Source organism: Stylophora pistillata, chromosome 3 (genome assembly GCF_964205215.1).
Source record: "Stylophora pistillata chromosome 3, jaStyPist1.2, whole genome shotgun sequence".
NCBI lineage: Eukaryota > Metazoa > Cnidaria > Anthozoa > Scleractinia > Pocilloporidae > Stylophora > Stylophora pistillata.
In genome coordinates, this window is record NC_142521.1 from 29,290,236 (window position 1) to 29,306,291 (window position 16,056).

The 16,056-nt window shown below is 40.3% G+C and overlaps 1 protein-coding gene and 1 pseudogene across 4 annotated transcripts in view; both read left to right on the top strand.

Moving 5' to 3' along the window:
• LOC148735487 (ATP-binding cassette sub-family C member 4-like) overlaps positions 1–16,056 on the top strand; it is a 51,342-nt gene that overhangs the window by 22,158 nt on the left and 13,128 nt on the right. For 2 of the 4 annotated variants that reach the window (XM_088752598.1, XM_088752599.1), the window contains exons 1-3: positions 11,137–11,204; positions 13,514–14,055; positions 15,120–15,499. In XM_088752598.1, coding sequence (XP_088608724.1) covers positions 13,540–14,055; positions 15,120–15,499 — 896 coding nt within the window. In that variant the 5' untranslated portion in view covers positions 11,137–11,204; positions 13,514–13,539. Of the gene's footprint in view, positions 1–11,136; positions 11,205–13,513; positions 14,056–15,119; positions 15,500–16,056 lie in introns of those variants that run through there. The other 2 variants (XM_088752600.1, XM_088752601.1) reach the window with 2 other exon arrangements.
• On the top strand, positions 8,058–9,046 carry LOC148735489 (uncharacterized; annotated as a pseudogene).

Here is a 16,056-nt window from a genome sequence, read left to right on the forward strand (position 1 = left end):
TCCTCGTTCAGCGTGTTGCACTGCTTGCTCTCCCTTCAAACGAAAAAAATGCGAACAGTAATCAATACTTTTTAATGACCAGACGCTTGTAATATACTTTTAGATGATAAATATTTTTATTTGATGTCGTGTCCTTGTTATTATTGCTGTTGTTGTTTTGAAACTTGATCGTTCGTTACTTAATTTTATTTCTTTTTTGTGTTGGTTGTTATTGATAATGTTGTTTTTTTTACTCTTTGTTGTTGCGAAGGTACCGATCCATGAGAGCCAAACTTTGTTTCCCAGATATTTGGCGCCACAAGTAGTACAGGAAATGAATTAGGTTTATGTGCTCATCCACGGCGGATTTTATCGATTAGAATTGGACTTTCCTGCATATATGATTGCTATTGTTTCCCCAAATATCGATAGATGATTATTATATGGCTTAGGCTTGTGGCCGATATAACACGCACTCTGATTGGCTAAGAGTGAGATTAGAGCAAGGCATTGTACAGCGGTGATACCCACTGGCCGATTATGGATTATGCAATGTCAGACAAGTACCGTGGTGGTTCATTTCGCTCTTTGAAGATTCGAGCTGATGAAAGAGATGAAAGGCGATTAACAGCCAAAGATAGCAGACTCAATTTAGTACAAACAGCTAGAGTTTTAAAAGAACGGGTAAGGTACAGTTTTAATTAACCCATGAGATTGTGCTGGAACAGACGAGGTAAACAAACGAGAATTCATTCAAACTCAAATCTAGTGTCAGAAACCGTAGACAATTCACTTTGGAAAACTGTTATTGGTATGATAACATTTCAGGAAATTTTTCCCCAAATAAATTTTTAAAAACTTTTAACAATCGTATGGTGGAAAACTATCATGTATCCTTAGCAGACCACCCGGAAAAAAAATCAAGTATTCTAAAAAATTACCAAAGGGTTAAATTTTGTCACAGTTAGGTCAGTAGTTCTCATCAATAAGTTCACTTGCATTAAACAACCAAGTTTAAATTAGTTTCCTGGAATATCAGATGTAAACAATCGAGCGATTTCTGTTGGCAGAGGTATTTCTGATTACTGTATGTAGTTTTTAGATGTGCAAAAGGCTTGTTATAAAAGCTCCGTTAATCCATAAATCTCCCATAAGGAGAAGATCGAAATATTCTGAACAGTGCATTCCGAAACATTTGTATATTCTTGCACCAAGGGCGGGACATATTTGAACTGTTTTGAAGCACCTTTCTGTCTTTTCTGTATGCACTTCAGTTGACGTTTTGCCTTGAAAATCTCTGATAAAGTTGTGACATTGATACTATACCTTATTAATCAAGCTTGCTCGGGACCGTACTGGAAGAATATCGGCTCTCGGTCTTTTTTGTACGGACCTCGCTGCGCCCGGTTTGTACAAAAAAGACCGAGGGCCGATATTCCTCCAGTACGGTCCCGAGCAAGCTTGGTTAATAGGAGATTTATTATACGACTGAAGTTCAAAGGGACACAAGTGCGGTCTCATTCGGGACCATTCGGGACAGTGCCCGGTCCAATACTGAGAAAATATTGACCGGCAATAGAGCATTTTGATTGGTTGATTTTAGTTATTGGCCCTCTGACTGCCTGAGTCGTGTAATAATTTTTTTTATGGTTCTGAGAATCATTTCTCCCAAAAATATGTTGCGAAATGGACTTTGATTTTTGGAAAAGCACGTGAAAAATTACCTGACTTGTATGTATTGTAGTGTTTGGGTACGTCATGTTCTGTTTGGACTTTGGACGTTACTGTCATTGTACGTGATGGATTTAAGTTGTTTGGCCAGTGCGTTGTGATTAAAGGAGCAGTAAACAAAAATGTTTTCCTTTCTAATCACGGTAAATCTCGTGAGCGTGTGTGTGTGAGTGTGTGTGTGTGTGTGTGTGTGTGTGTATGTCTGTGTGTGTCTGTGTGTGTTTGTGTGTGTGTGTGTGGGATTTCTAGGAAGACGCGAAATGGGTCGGAAACTTTCATGGCTCGATCGATCACGACGCGAAAGTCATCGTGTACGTCGGAACGTTCGCGGAAGACGCTGGTTTTTGTATGCGCGCATTAATACATAGTGGGTACATCTATAGCACTGCGTTACTTTTGTACAGCAAACACCTCAGCACAACGCTCGCTCAAAATTTGTAGTGAGCCGTGAAGACTGTGGCTTCCAAATTTATTTTGCTTGAAACGTTCTCTCAGTGGGGGCCAGCTTTGATGGGAAATTTTCATCTATAGTTAGGAAAATTTTATTCTACATTATAATTCAAAGAATTCAAGAGTCGCAAATTGAACAGAAGGCACCTTCATTTGGCAAACTTTTTTAACGGATGGGATTGGTTATAACTGCAAAGTGAAATTGATTAGTCAGGAATTAAGGGCAATATTTTGGGTCTTTCTCTATTTTCCATAGATTATTTTTTATAGATTTAATGACATAATTTGCATTTTTAGTTTTGGTAATAGTCAGTTGGAAACTTTTTTAGGTTCAGAATTTTCAAAATACATCCTGCAGCTCATCGATATCTGGCGCTCGATGAGAAACTTCAGTATCATCAACAAACGAAATGAACTTAGGTAAACTAGACGAGTAATAGATGTGATTTAATTGTAAGAGAACCCCTCCCCTCTTTCCGTCCTACTTTCGGCAAGGCGTACAGACTTCTATTACTATCTACTTACTCGAGCTGACCTGCCACATAAGAAGTCCAGCGGCGGGAGAGTATGCAAATGAGGTGTTTAGAATCACTTTAGTCATGATCTTAGGGAACTGGTAACTTTTGTGTCAATCATCATTCTGTGGTACCTTAACAAATACCAACTCAACGGTGATGTTTGATCGGTGAGTCATTTGTATCGACCTTAATTGTCGCTTTCAAATCGGGATAAACGTTGTGGTGTTAGATAAGTTAACCTCTGATGATGTCAAGTCAAACTTTCAAAATTCGATCCGGAACAAGTGAACATCAATGAGTAGTTCAGAATTTTACCGTTTTGAGGGCATGGTTTGAGTTGTGAGCATCTCGTAGAAATATTGTCGTGAGGAAATACCCGATAAATGAAACTGAGGAGTTTACGATTCAAAGATATGGTGTCTGTTTAGTGTACTGTAGTTGTATCTTTGGTCACCTCATTACGTTATTCAGTGGATCGGTTCTACATGGCTAAATTGCACTCTTTTAAGCATGGAAAAATTTTGAATAAGCTCGCAAATTCAAAGGTTAGCTAGAACACAATTTACGTTATCCATGCAGGAAGGCAGGTCTAGAGGGATGTTACTAAAACTAGGAACGGGGAACAGCAAACGGGGAACGGGTGTACAACGGTAACCCACCTGAGAATTCAAAATGGCGGAGTAAACGATGTTTACAAACACTGATTTTATCGCTAGGTCACCGCTTGCAGCGAAATTAGACGACTCGCTTTTATTTAACTATTGCCCAGGCGAAGCTACAAAGCCTAGTATTCCGAGGCGAGAATTCGAAGTCAAGGTTTCTGCAATGGCTGCCACCATTTGTTCTGACGTCTCTCTTTGTTTTTCCTACCTGAAATCTGCATCTTTTGGTAGAGTTTGGGTATGTTGGTTGTTTGCATTGCCAAACAGCCGTTTTTGCAGATAAGTAGCAAGGAGGTAATATCTTAGATTAACAGAAATGAGCTAGGAAACTTAATAACCAGCCTAGTTATTAAAATTACTACATGCAGATATCTGCTTACCTCACCGCAAAATAACATCAGGAACATATCTATGTATCGACCGATAAACTTCCATGTAAACAATAGAGAAATCAAATATTGACAGAACTTTTAATAACATTTGATTTAACAGGAAAACATCAGTTATGTCTTCAAGAATGTTGGTGTATGAATTCACATCCATGCTAATGCTTACAGTAATATTTACACTGCATTGATCATATTCAAGAAAAAGTGATTCCCATAATGGGCGTGAAAGTCATTCAGCTGTTTGCTTTACAACATTATTGATGTGAGGGTGTAGTCTGATCGTCCGGGTGAGTGTAGTCCTGAGAAGGACTGTTGTCGGTGGTAGTGACTGACGTTTCGAAAACCTGTGCGGAAGTCATCATCAGAGTCAAGTGAATGATTGTTGTCATTCACTTGACTCTGATGATGACTTCCGCACAGGTTGTTGAAACGTCAGTCACTACCACCGACAACAGTCCTTCTCAGGACTACACTCACCCGGACGATCAGACTACACCTTTACATGTTACCCCCGGGTTTAAGCCATTTACTGCACAACATTATTGATATTGCTAGGTTGTAACGGTGAAGATATTGGAGGTAAACTTTACTACCTTGAAGTAGAGTTACTATATGAATATAAGAATAAATGCCGCGAGCTTGTAGTTCTGAGCTGATTGTTCAAATGTTGTGCATGAATTGTAAGATACTCACCTCTCCGAGGATTTGATTTCTATGCAACCTACAATGTGTGCAAGACAAAAACTAAATTTATCAGGCACTCGAAATTTCAAAGTAAAATCCTTCAATAAAACCTACACTTACCGTCCATGCTTTTTGCTCCAACGATCGTGTTCGAAAAGCACGTGCTCAGAACTAGTTGCCAGACCCTTTTAGTTCCCTTTACTCCGCCATTTTGAATTCTCAGGCGGGCTACCGCTGTACACCCGTTCCCCGTTCGCCGTTCCCCGTTCGCCGTTCACCGTTCGCCGTTCGCCGTTCGCCGTACCCCGTTCGCCGTTCCCCGTTCGCCGTTCCCCGTTCCCCGTTCGCCGTTCTCCGTTCGCCGTTCCCCGTTCGCCGTTCCCCGTTGCCCGTTCCCCGTTCCCCGTTCCCCGTTGCCCGTTCCCCGTTCCCCGTCGCCCGTTCCCCGTTCTCCGTTGCCCGTTGCCCGTTGCCCGTTCCCCGTTGCTAGTTTCAGTAACATCCGGTCTCGAGGGAAGGTTTACTACTGGACAAAATATCTGCTATTCCTTCAAACCGCTTTATTTGATTGTTATGGGCTAAACAGAATGACAGAATTAATCAACCTAATGGAATATTTATTTGTTTGCATGACCTGTTCTGTAACATTTTGTTCCAAAAACAAACAAAAAAAAAACAAAAAACCAAAATGTAACCACTTCAGTGGCAAAGATAAATATTAGATTTATTGGCCCTCAGAACTCAGTTTTGAAAGGCGAAAGTTTGCAATTTGCGGCTAGACCCTTGATCATGATAATCGGCTCTGCTGATACATATTTTCGTAAGTAACATATCGTTTATATATGCGGCTTAACCTAGCTAATTGCTACCCACGGAAAGGTCTGCTGTTAGGTGATCAGCTGGTTACGCCATCAGTAGCTTGCCTTACTTGCGTCTTTTGTGAGCTTAAAGTGTCGGAGCTGCGAAACAGAGCGCCCAGATGAAGAATTTCCCCACTTTTTAGGCTATACAGGTATGTTTTGTCCCAAGCAGTATCGTTTACGGCCATTTTGGTGTTTGAACGATTTTTGGTTTTGACCGTTATGATCGTATACCAGTTATGAGATTAAAAAAAACCGCGAGTGTCTGAAAAACTATTTGTGTTTTACACTACAAATTTTCAAAGACACAGATGAAGCCAAACTGACATCGGGCTGAGTTTTCAGACGAATTTTTACCAGTTCCACTACGGTAGAGCCAAAGGGAAAACTTGTATAGTTTGACAGCTTGAGAGCGACCACCTAACAACAATTAAAGATTTTACATTCGCAGTAAAAATATATATGTATTATTCCCATTCGAATCGTGCAATGGTAGGCCTACTTTATGAGTTAATATTTATACCTTCTATTTTCATATTTTTATTTCTCGTTCTTTTTGTCTTCTTATTATTTTAATTACAAAAATTGTAATATGGAAAATTGTAGCTTTCTTTTGCGTTGATACCTACGGCTGTTAATTTAGCATCCATGCCTGCGGGTTACAAGCAGTGGGTTGCTTAGAACCCGTACACACTACAGGTGCTGACTTGGTAAACTTTAGAGATATAAATTGTGTCACTCGGTACCTTCGGTCATAGAGAGTAACCTATGCATGTATCAGAAAGAGCAACAACAGCAATCCTCACTGATGCCACGGAATTTTCTATCTATTCGTTACTTTCTTTTTGCAGAGCGTACAAACGTTGGAGCATTCGCCATGGCCGATATCTCTGTCACAAATCCAAGAGAAAATGCGGGTTTGTTCTTGCTGAGAATTTTCTCTTGGTTGAATGATACACTCAAGCTCGGTAGTAAACAACCCCTGGACGATAGCTTGTTATTCCCGGTAGGAACTTTTGACAAAGCAGAAAGACTAATGACTGAACTAGAACGAGAATGGCTTGCGGAGGAAAGAGCAACTGTACACCAAGGAAAAAAGTCTCACTTGTGGAGGGCAATGATGAGAACCACTTCCCAAAGAGATTATATCATTCTGGCATTGCTAAGGCTATGTGACTCACTGATATTCAGTGCTCTACCTTTCTTAATATGGTACCTCTTGAAAAGTATTTCTACAGGCTCAGGTATCAGTTACAAGACATTTTTGCCCTTTGTCACTGGTATTTCTCTGGCGACCATTACAAGAACGGCATTGCTAACCCAGGCCTACTTTAAGGTAGACACATTAGCCATAAGACCGACATTTGCTGTTGTGACTCGTTTATAAAAAGGTGGGCAAGCCAGTAGTGATTTGAAAAGTTATGCTGAGTTTATGATTGCACTTTGTTTTTTCTTCGACATCGAAGATCTCTTCAGTGTCATGATTGAGATCTATGTCGCTTGTAGGTTACATAGTAATGTTAATTCTATGAATTAAGTTTATCATCTGGTAGCGTCTCTGATCTACTTAAAAAAAAAAACAACGGAAATTGTATTTTGTTCACTTTTACAGGAAGTTTATTTGCTAATAACTAGTCAGAGACTTTCGAGTTCGATAGAAACACTTTGATTATTCAGGGTAGTTCATTCAGCTTAGGGTTAGGTATACGAGTCACGTGGCCCATCAGGCCGGCGCTTAACTCCGGTTTCTGTAACATTAAGCGACTAGGAGTATTTCTACTTCTCCCTGGATGGGATGCTCGTCCATCGCTTCCAGAGGAGCCCTGGTGTTAAAACTAACAATACTATAGTAGAAATTAACACATAACAAATTAAGAACTACAAATATATTTCTTGAAACGATATGAGGTTCAAAATGATTTGAAACATTCTCATGCAGTTCTATTGGTAAAAAATTTGAAATTGAAAGTTATAAAACCATGTAGTTTTTTAATTCGATGCTCACAAATCTGAAAGGACTCAGCTTGTATGATGACTTATGGCAAAGAATTAAAGAAAGGCTATCTAAAAGTTCTCTTTTCTAGTCTCGGCTTTGGTCTGGGTAGATGAATATCGTCCTTCTTTCTTCTGGTTATTTTTGATAAAGTAATCAATAACGTGTCCTCGGTGACTCTAGGTTATTTAAACATATGCATTTGTTCCTTTTTTTCAATAGTTTCCAAGTCAGACCACCTCGATAGCCTCGCTAGACCTATCCCTTCTGAGGGTGATAGCACAACCCTGTTTTAAGGACGCTGTAATTTACTGCTGCGCGCGACCGATGGCTCCCCGAAACGGTTTTTGTGTAGCAAGTAATTAGGTGAATGAGGGAGTTGTACACACGTAGATCGGCCTTGAGAATAAGCCATGACTGAAAGCGGCCATGCAAGCTTAAGCATTTGTTAAAGGCATATGAGATTTACGAGAAAGCCCCTGTCATTATCTGTTTTTTTTTTTATGCGATCTAGGATGCATGAGATGTCTAGGTCTGGTGTTTCAGTTTCAGAGTTCAGAATTTAATATATCTCACAGAACATCAATATCTGCTCTCCTTAAAAACACTAGCATCATCAACAAATAAAAAATAAACTTCAGTAAACCACACACGAGTGATAGATGTGATTTAAACAGAAGCTAACCCTTTCCCTCTTTGCGTCCTACCCTCGACAAGGCACTTAGACTTCTAGAGCTGCTGGAGCTGAAATGTTGTTAGTAATGTGTCATGAGTTACTGTTAATATGTGGTGATTTTAATATTCATATGGACGTCCCATCGGACGCTGACACCATCCGGTTCAAGGACCTGTTGAATTCTATGGATCTGGTACAACATGTCAAACGACCCACGCACATACACGGCCACACCTTAGACTTAATTATCACACGGCAGGCTGACGATATTGTGGACGGTGAGCCCCTTCCTGGGAGTTATTTCTCTGACCATGCTGCCGTGATATGTAAGCTAAGTGTGGCGAAGCCTCCACTAAGAATTAAACATGCTGAATACAGGAAACTCAGATAAATTGATATAGCTAAACTGAAAGAAGATATCCGCAATTCTCAGCTATATCTAGACCCGCCTAATAATTTGAACATGCTGCTCGACTGTAATAACACGACGTTAAGATCACTATTGGATGCTCAAGCGCCCGTTTGTTCTCGTCGTGTCTTCATTCGACCCAGGCCCCCGTGGTTCAATAAAGATATAATTCAGGCTCGTAGGGACAGGAGGAAGGCCGAGAGAGGATGGAGGGCAAGTGGTCTCCAAGCAGATCTTGTAGTATTTAAAGCAAAGCGTAATTATGTCATACACTTGATGAATGAAGCTAGATGTACTTATTACAAGGAGTTCATTGACAAGAACAGTTCTGACCAGTCAAAGCTGTTCCGGGCTAGCAAGAGCCTACTAAATCTGCAAGCGGACAAGTCTTTGCCACCTCACACTGACGCCTCTGTTCTTGCAAATGAGATGGGCGAATACTTCATCCATAAAATAGTGGCTTTTAGATCAAAGCTAGCTGGTGACACTGTCTTTCCCGCGTTACTGTGCGGGTGCCTCGTGGATCGAGTAGTGATGACTTTGTAACGTCATCAGAGTTTCAGCCTCTCTCTGAAGAGGCTGTAAGGAAGTTGGCTGTGGCTTCTATGAAGAAATGTGCTCTGGACCCTCTTCCTTCATCGATCTTGTTGGGTTGCATAGAGGAGTTACTTCCAGTGATTAGTTACTTCCATTGAGCTAACCGCCTCCCGGTTAGCTCAATGGACAGAGCGCTGGACTGTTGTGCGGGAGGTCGAGGGTTCGAGCCCCGGCCGGACCAACACTCAAGGTCTTAAAATAATTGAGAAGAATATGCTACCTTTCTATAACATCAAGAAATGGTTAGATATTCTAGTCTTCTCGGATAAGGACGAATAAATGGAGGTCCCGTCTCCTACAGGGTTAGGGGTAGAAGACGTTAATTTCCCACGCACGAGATTACTGTGTGATGGATGTCCTCCCCTGGGGTGGGATGGGCGGGTTAGGATTGATTGTAAAGCGCTGTTGATCTGTCATTGTAAATAGCGCTCTATGAGTGATAAATTGTAATTGTAAATATTGTAATTGTAGGATGGTGAACGCATCACTGGAGAAAGGCTACTTTGCAGATGACTGGAAAAGGGCAGTAGTGCATCCTTTGCTCAAAAAATCTGGTCTTCAATTGACAAACAAGAACTTTCGGCCGGTGAGTAAATTACAGTTCACGTCCAAACTCGCAAAGAAAGCGACAAGAAAACTACAAGAGCACATGCTAGTCAATGGTTCGTTTCCAGAGTTGCAAAGTGCTTACCGCCAACATCATAGCACGGAAACCGCACTACTTAAGGTGAAGAACGATCTCCTAATGGCGATGGATAAAGGTCAAGTTACGTTGCTGGTGCTTCTCGACCTAAGCTCTGCATTCGACACCGTTGAACATGAGATCCTTCTGGAACGATTGAGGTCAACAATTGGATTGCGGAGGAAAGTACTTTCATGGTTTGAGAGTTACCTTAAGGGCAGATCGCAGCAAGTGTCTATCAACGGAACTCTGTCAAAGCCTTTTGATCTGAAGTGTGGAGTTCCTCAAGGGTCGTTCCTTGGCCCGCTTTTATTTACCACCTATGTGAGTAAGCTGTTCCAGATTCTTAAACAGCATCTGCCCTCCGTCCATACTTATACCGACGATACACAGTTGTATTTGTCATTTAAGCCCTCCGACTCTTCCAGTGGAGTCGATGCTGTATCAGCCATGCAAAAGTGCATCTGCGATGTCCGAGCATGGACGAGGGAGGATCAGCTGATGCTCAATGATGACAACATTGAGTTCCTGATTATAGGTACACGTCAGCATCTCTCAAAAGTTTCAATCCAAAGCATCAAGATTGGGCAGACTGAAGTCTCTCCTGTAGCCTCTGCGCGCAATCTAGGCACATGGTTCGATACGCATCTGGATATGGGAGCTCACATTACAAAGACTTGTAGCAGCGCTTTCTATCATTTATACAATGTACGTCATATCAGGAAATATTTATCCAGGGAATCTACTGAGAAATTAGTTCATGCTTTTATTAGTAGTAGACTGGATTATTGTAATAGCCTTTTGCACGGAATCCCAGAATATCAAATTATGAAATTGCAACGTGTTATGAATGCGAGTGCGAGACTTGTATATCGTGCGCACAAGTTCTGTCATATTACACCTGTATTCGCTGAACTACATTGGTTACCAATGCGCTTCAGGATACGTCATAAGATACTCTTGACAACTTTTAAATATCTGCATGGCCTATCACCTCAGTACCTTTCAGATTTAATTAGTATTCAACGGCCGTCGTCCTACCATTTGAGGCGCAACGATAATGGTCGTTTGCTGGAAAGACCAAGTGTGAAAACTAAGAAAACATTGAGTGACAGAGCTTTCCTGGTTGCCGCTCCTTTCCTATGGAATATGCTGCCAAGGTCCGCGCGCGAAGCAACGAACTTAGAATCTTTTAAGATTTTACCTTAGGCATTTTTATTTAAGGAATCATTTCAGTTATCTTAATATATCTATATTTATATTTGTAATTATCTTTCATTAATTAAATGTAAATAAATATATATAGTTTATGATTTTTATACAGAGAATTGTATAATTTTAGTTATTAATTACTGTTGTGATGCGCTTTTGAATATTTTATAGAAAAGGCGCAATAAAAATAATAAATGTTATTGTCACTGTTCTTGTTAAATGCCAAACCAAAGTCTACCGCCGTGCGGATATGCAAATAAAGTGTCTAGAATCATCATAATCATGATTAGTGAACCGGAAACTTTGAATTGATAATCATTCTGAAACACAACGAATGCCAACTTGAGAGTGATGTTTGATAGGTAAGTCATTTGTTTCGGCCTTCATTTTCGCTCTCGGATCGTGATAAACGTTGCAATGCTAGTTATATCAACCCTACGACGTGTGGTCCAACCTCCAGAATTCAGGAATGAACGAGGCTCAATGAAGAGTTCGGTATTTTATTTTTTTAAAGAGGACGATTTTAGTGGCAAGCATCCAGCTTGATTAGCCCTTGAATCACAATTGTGAAAGCCAAAGTGTGCAGTTTCCACGAACTTCGTTTAAAATAATTGACTTTGCTTATGTATATTTTGGTAAGTAACTTGTTGTTGATGTGCACAGGGTCGATTAACACAAGTAATTCATAAGAATGGATATTTCACCTCTTCATGTGATCAGTTTGTTACGCAATCGGTACGTGTGGCTTTCGTAAGGTACTGTATTGTGGGACCTTTGGGTAACGGGGCAGCGAAATATCCAACGCGGTGAGGCGTTTTATATTCTAATTATTATGTTTGTATACCAGCCATGAGTTATAAGATAATTACGAGTGTATAAAAACATTTAAATTTTACACCGCAAATCTTACAACAGGCAAAAGGGAATGAGCAAAAAGTTTGCACTCAGCTGAATGTTTTGGACGAATGTTCACCAATTCGTGACTTCGGAATCGATGTGAAGCTTATTCCCACTAAAATAAAACGAAGAGTGAAATATTTTATTTTGCTAAGTAGATTGATTTTTTAAAATGCCCGAGGGCGGCAGAAATGATCGATTACGCATCGGGTCCGAAAAAACAAATTACCATTTGAATACAGCAGTGGTAGGCTTACCTTGTGAATTAATATATACATCTATTATTTTCATGATTTTTTTTCTTTGTTCTTTATAAACATTTGAATATGATAAAATGCCCGTTTCTTTTGCGTTGATACCTAGTTTTGTCCACTTTAAGTTATTCATGTTTTTATGAACGCAATGAGGAGCTTTCGTTATCGCGTTAAACTATATATTCTGCTCTGCTAAATTGGGTCTTATGTTACGAGAACAAAGGTCTGCTTTCGTCTAGCGTGACTGTTATCGGATTAATCACTGATTTAAGGTTATCAGTGAGAGAGCTAAACGGGGATTTATTTTCACTCTACTGCCTCAAAACAGGGACAGTCCAATCTTCCGAGTGTAGATGGCTTCTCCTTCCTTGCCTGGGTTTTCCTACTGAAGACGATTGTAAAAAAAAATTAACAAATGTTATCGGGGCGATTCAAAAACATCAGGAGTGAAAACTATTACTAAAAAATCTTTTGAATTAGCTGTTTGAGTGTTTTGTCGAAGAATACAGGTAACAATGGTGCGTTACGATACCATGAACTTCAATGGCTGTCGTTTAAGAGTGTGACGGTGAATTGCTAGGAACTTGTGACAGATTTTGAATCCTAACCTGGTAAGGTTTAGAAAAAAATACTTTGCATCGCACGGTACCCATGAGTTATTAACCAAGCGTAAGGTCAAGATGGCTGGATATTGGCTGAGTTCTTCTTTTTGCACTTTTATGGGCCGAGACGAAGTCGAGTTCCATAAATATGCGAAAAAAGAACGAGGCTCATATCCAGCCATCTTGACCGAGCAAGAATGGTTAATAAAGGATTGCAAAAAGATTTCGCTCTATTAAGAATTAAGAATGACTTATCTTGAGAGCCGGGAAAAAAAGCCAACTGTGTTTGTAGGACAACAAACTCAGGAGAGTCGTTTCCGTTTTCTTTGTTTTGACTATTTTCTGCATATTTTTTGCGTTTCAATGGCCGAAATCATCCAAGAATTACAAACTTGGTTGTAATTCTATTTTTTTCATGCGCGGGATCAATGAGGGTAAATCCCGAGCGGGCAAGAGAGGCTCATCTTGCCCACTCGGGTAGCCAATCAGAACACAAGGTTCACTTCATCTTGCCCACGGACACTGCGAACGATGTAATAATGCTAGTTACCGTTTAAAATAGACGTATAGTCTCTCATCCACTCGCCGATCTAATTGACTCTTTGGTGTTAGTGAGAAATTTGTAGATATTTTACTTCGTTAGGAAAATTTAATGCACTCGAGACCGGTTAAGATACTGCTAAACCTACACTCCTTTCATTTGTGCATCTATAGTTACTTCTTACGTGTGCGTGTTTCTCAGAGCGCGTGGGACAGAGATCTTTGAGATAAAGGAGTAAATTTGTGGTCTCTTTGGTCCACATAATAATGCGGGGACATCAGTTCTGTAGAAGGCGGTTGAGGACACCTTTTACAAAACAAAAAGTTGTCAATCGTTGCTATGCAATTTACAAACAATTAAAATTTTTCTTTTGGCAGAGGGTATAAGCGTAGAAAAAGTCGCCATGGAAGATATCCCTGATGCAAATCCAAGAGAAAAGGCGAGTTTCTTCTCGCTGATAACTTTCTCTTGGTTGAATGATATTCTCAAGCTCGGTAGTAAACAACCCCTGGACGAAAGCTTGTTATTCCCGGCAGGAACTTCTAATAAAGCAGAAACGCTAGTGACTGAACTAGAACGAGAATGGCTTGCGGAGCAAAGAGGAACTGCACACCAAGGAACGAAGCCTCGCTTGTGGAGGGCCATGATGAGAACCATTTGCCGCCGAGATTACATCATTTTGGCATTCCTGAGGCTTTGTTACACGCTGACATTCCATGCACTACCTCTGTTGATATGGTACTTCTTGAGAAGTATTTCCACAGGATCAGGAATCAGTTACAAGACATCTTTGCCCTTTGTCATTGGTATTTCTCTGGTCAACATTATGAGAACGGTTGTGAAGGGCCAGGCCGAATTTAAGAAGGAGGTTTTAGCACTAAGACTTAAAGTTGCCGTGATAGGACTCGTGTATAAGAAGGTGGGCAAAATAGTGATTTTGGAAGTTATCGGCGAATCTGTTTTCCATGAGATTTTGTTGCATGGAGGATCCATGACAACCTTCGTGAACTGAGTTATTTATGAAGTAGCATCTGTTTCGTGACAACTTCTGAGATCGTAGTGTCGAATTTCCCAGAAAAGATATATCACTAATTTATTCATAAATTGTTAGAATACAAGGGTTTAATGTCTCTAAGTAATCAAATCTGTAAAACTAAACTGAGCTCGCTGTAAACTTCGGGTTTACTCCCGGCTATTTTACACAGGTAGAATTAATTACTCTCCTTTCCCGAGTTCTGTTCACGAGGACTAAAGGACGAAAGCATGTTAAACAAGCGTATGCGCAGTAACTTAACAGTGTCACGAAAGGACCTCCAGCCGTTCTCGTAGTCTCATTCGTCACCGATGCTAAAGCTCTTCACCAAATACGCACTGTAATACTGGTGTAAGACCTGCCACAACTAAGTGGTTATGTTGTCATGATCTGTAAGTGTTCGAGATTCGTATGACCCAGAAACTTTTAGAAATTGTTGTCATGTGCTCTTAATTAGATTACCAACTCCGCCATGTCGAATAATCTTGCGCAGCGTCCTGGTCGCTTACTCGGCTACTTCTTCTTTTCGTTTTCTATATTCCTCCTCTTCATGACTGGTTTGAAAAATTAGGAGAAACGTCAGAAGGCATCCTGCATCCACAAATTAATTTTTGCACCATACGGACGGGCATTGTTATTTAGTTCTAAACCACGAGTTGCTGCTTTGAGTCCACAGCCAGTTTACGGAGTTCTAAACGAACTGGCGGTGTCTGTCGTAGAATTTCAACACGATCAAAGAAGAATCCCGAACGGTTGGGTCATTCTTTGAAATTTCAAACATGCGAACACTACGTTTATGAATAAACACACGTAGCAATGGCGGAGATAAAGATGACATCCCTTTAAGAGGATCCTTCTCATTCAAGGAACTGATGCTGTGCTCGAGAAGAAAAAGCGCAGTTACTGTTTCCAACTATAATATTTTCATTGGTTCCCTTTATCTTTGCCAGATTCTCAACAGTCAGAGATGCACCCTAGAGGACTCAATTTCCGAGAACACTATCAATCTTGTTTCCAACGATGCTCAACTTATTGAGGAGCTGGGTCACATCTTGTATACATTTTCATTTGCCCTTTTAGACCTCATTACCTCCTTGGCTATGGTATGGTACTTAGTGGCCTGGCAAGCGTTATTGGGAGTTTCCTTTTTTCTTGTTGTCATCGCTTACGGATCATTGATAGCTCGTAAAGCTGGGGAAATACGCCACCGATCTGCTGCAGTAACTGACGAGAGGCTGAAAATAATGAAAGAGATCATTTCTGGTATCCGTGTGGTGAAAATGTACGCCTGGGAATGGAACTTCAGAGATCTAGTTGCACAAATTAGAAGGTTAGGGAGTTTTTTTGTTTTCCTAAGAAATATATCATAAGCTTGCCATGAATTCCTCTACCTTAAAGTAATTATGGATCACAGATATTTTCTTAAATCGAAAATAATTGATCTTCCCTTTAGTCCAATTGGCAAGTGCTTTAAGAACGTGTTCACGAGAGCAGCAGGCAGTCGTAACACATGCCATCTCACCGATTTCAATGAAAATTCGCCAGTTCAAAGGATCTACCCCAAAACTCAAAATGACAAACTGGTTTCTGCTTTGGTTATTTACAGGGGAAGATAGACCACCATCCCGGTTTTTCTAGGTTATCACTAAGAAATTGCCTCAGAATAGGTAAAATGTAAGAAGCTCTTACTGCAACTGTATTTGACAAATTACTATGACGGCTTGCATACGTATGGGTACATCCTCAATAAATGTACGATACAAGTTTCAATCGATTTGATTGGCGGATTGTCAATCAACAGAGGTGAATAAATTAGTGTGTTTTTACAATTTTAGATTCACTCAAATATTTGGTAACTTTGAGGTTAAATATCTCCCCTCGCCAGAA